The 2,167-nt window shown below is 38.3% G+C and overlaps 1 protein-coding gene across 1 annotated transcript; it reads right to left on the reverse strand.

The window, feature by feature from the left end:
• Positions 1 to 1,392: 1,392 nt before the first annotated feature.
• Positions 1,393 to 1,944, reverse strand: LOC139881772 (stemmadenine O-acetyltransferase-like). The gene has a single exon (XM_071866183.1). It carries the CDS (start codon positions 1,942 to 1,944, stop codon positions 1,393 to 1,395), a length of 552 nt encoding a protein of 183 aa, XP_071722284.1.
• Positions 1,945 to 2,167: the final 223 nt, after the last annotated feature.

The following is a 2,167-nucleotide window of genomic DNA, read 5'->3' on the forward strand; positions in this document are numbered from 1 at the left end:
AATCTTGTCAGTGATATCTTCAGGGTCTATAGGAGCCCCAAGATATGTTAATTCATCAGTTTTTGTTCGAATTTGCTGCATGTAGTCATTGATAGAGGATTGCCCTTTGACTAGTTTATGTAATTGAGTCTTCACTTGTTTGATTTTACAACGACTTGGCGTGGCATATGTTTTAGCAAGAATGTCCCATGCTTGTTTTGAGGTCTTGGCTGTATCAATGAACGGAATGATGTTTGGTGATAGGGATGCAACAATAGCATTAAGAATCATCTCGTCTTGACGAAACCAGACATCATGCTCAGGGTTGGGACTGGTAGATGCACTAGATTGAATGGTTGTTACAGGGCATGGTTTTGATCCATCAATAAAACCTGTAAGACCATATGCAAAAAAGAGACTCTGGAATTGGAGCTTCCAGCACAAGTAATTGGTTGAGTTCAGCTTCAATGGGGCCTGAGCCTCAACATTGAGTGTTATAAGAGCTGATTCATTGGTATTTGTGGTAGAGATGCTACAATAGAAAAAAAAACCCAGAAAGGTTTGACGTGAGTCAGATAGCTCTGGATACCATATGAGAAGTGTATTATTACTGAAAGTTATTTTTTTTATTCATGTATTTTGATTCACTTATATACAGTTTAGACTATGAGTATTATCTGAACTTGATGACAAATCTTCCAAATTCTATGTACTGAAATCAATTGGAGTTAATTAAAAATATTTACATGATTTGATTACGATTTGGAGAATAAGCCGTTTTGATTTCTATTGCAGATGGGCTTGTCTTGGGCTTGAATTGCAGATGGGCTTGAACTCATCTCTGTTACTATCCAACTGGGTTCAAAGAAAAGAAAATACCCGAAGCCATGTCTATCGAAGAAGCTCACATTTTAGAAAATGTTGAAAGCTTCACCAACAATTATTGTCCCCAAGGAAATCCCACTTTCAGGTAATGCAAGCATATATAATCGTCATGATATTTTTTCTTTTATGTCTCCTTCGGGATTCAAACCTTCAACTTTTGTACAGGTATGCATGGGTTGATCCTTAATCTGTTTTTTTTGTTATTGTTTTAGCCAAAAAAATTTTTATGTATCTGACATAAATATTTATATTGATTTGCAGCAAAACTATACAGTCTTTCACGGACCGAGTGTAATAGTTAAATCAAATGATCCGAAGAATGATCTTGGAGAGCTTCAGACTAGAGAAATACGTGGATGAACATATGAACTCAACATCTAACAAACTGAAGATCATTAGATATGATCCTCCCAAAGATGGTAAGACTGAAATCGGTCTGCTGCCTCACCAAGATTTGAGCTTACTCATGATATTGCTTAGAAATCAAGTCGATGATCTTGAGTTTCAGTCGAGAGATGGTGAATGGATTCAGCTCAAACAATCTTCGCCATGACAAGGATGTTTCCAAGGGAATTTGCTCGAGTCATGTAACCCTTTCCTTGAACTTGTAATTAGGCCATCTAGCTCAAGACTCTTCATCACCTCCTCCTCTATAACTGCACAAGACATGATAAGGATGTTTCCAAGGGAATTTGTCGGTAGTGGCGGTATACTCTTTTTTCGCAGATTCACAGCTTGGAGTAAAAAGGAAGGCATGCTTTTAATCCCAACCCTTGATCTTGATGCAGAAAATAGCTGTTTCCAGAACAGACTGATAACACATACCACACAAGTTGGTTGCTTCACGCCTATGCTAATAGCTTGTTCCTTAAGTAATGTAATCTTTGATGCGTTAACCACATGTCTCTTCTCCACAAAAGTAATATTGGAGTCCTGAGAAAGTTCTCTTGCCGATAGAGAATATTCCGGGTTTATGACAGATGGAAGAATGGAAGCCATCGAGAAATGTTCTGCAAAGCCTATCTTGTTATCGGAATTCGACGCTGTTGCAGACCAAGCCTCGAAGAATAAACTCGTCATGGATTACATCTGTGATCTTGAGTGATATGCACATTCTCAGGCCGACAACCAGCCCTCCACATTCGAAGAAATTGGCTTGGACTTGTAGTAAAGGAGGATATCCTTTTCGGTTAATGTTGCTATATTATCACCTAATTGGAACATTTCCCACATTGATTGATCAGATTCGTCAAGGACTAATTAATGCCATAACTCCAAGGGCTCGAGCTTCGGAAAAAATAGC

The sequence above is a fragment of the Rutidosis leptorrhynchoides genome, unplaced genomic scaffold (assembly GCF_046630445.1).
Source record: "Rutidosis leptorrhynchoides isolate AG116_Rl617_1_P2 unplaced genomic scaffold, CSIRO_AGI_Rlap_v1 contig193, whole genome shotgun sequence".
NCBI lineage: Eukaryota > Viridiplantae > Streptophyta > Magnoliopsida > Asterales > Asteraceae > Rutidosis > Rutidosis leptorrhynchoides.

What these genes read in the sequence shown, in the direction of transcription:
- LOC139881772 (XM_071866183.1), bottom strand. Translation starts at nt 1,944, where the DNA reads ATGACGAGTTTATTCTTCGAGGCTTGGTCTGCAACAGCGTCGAATTCC.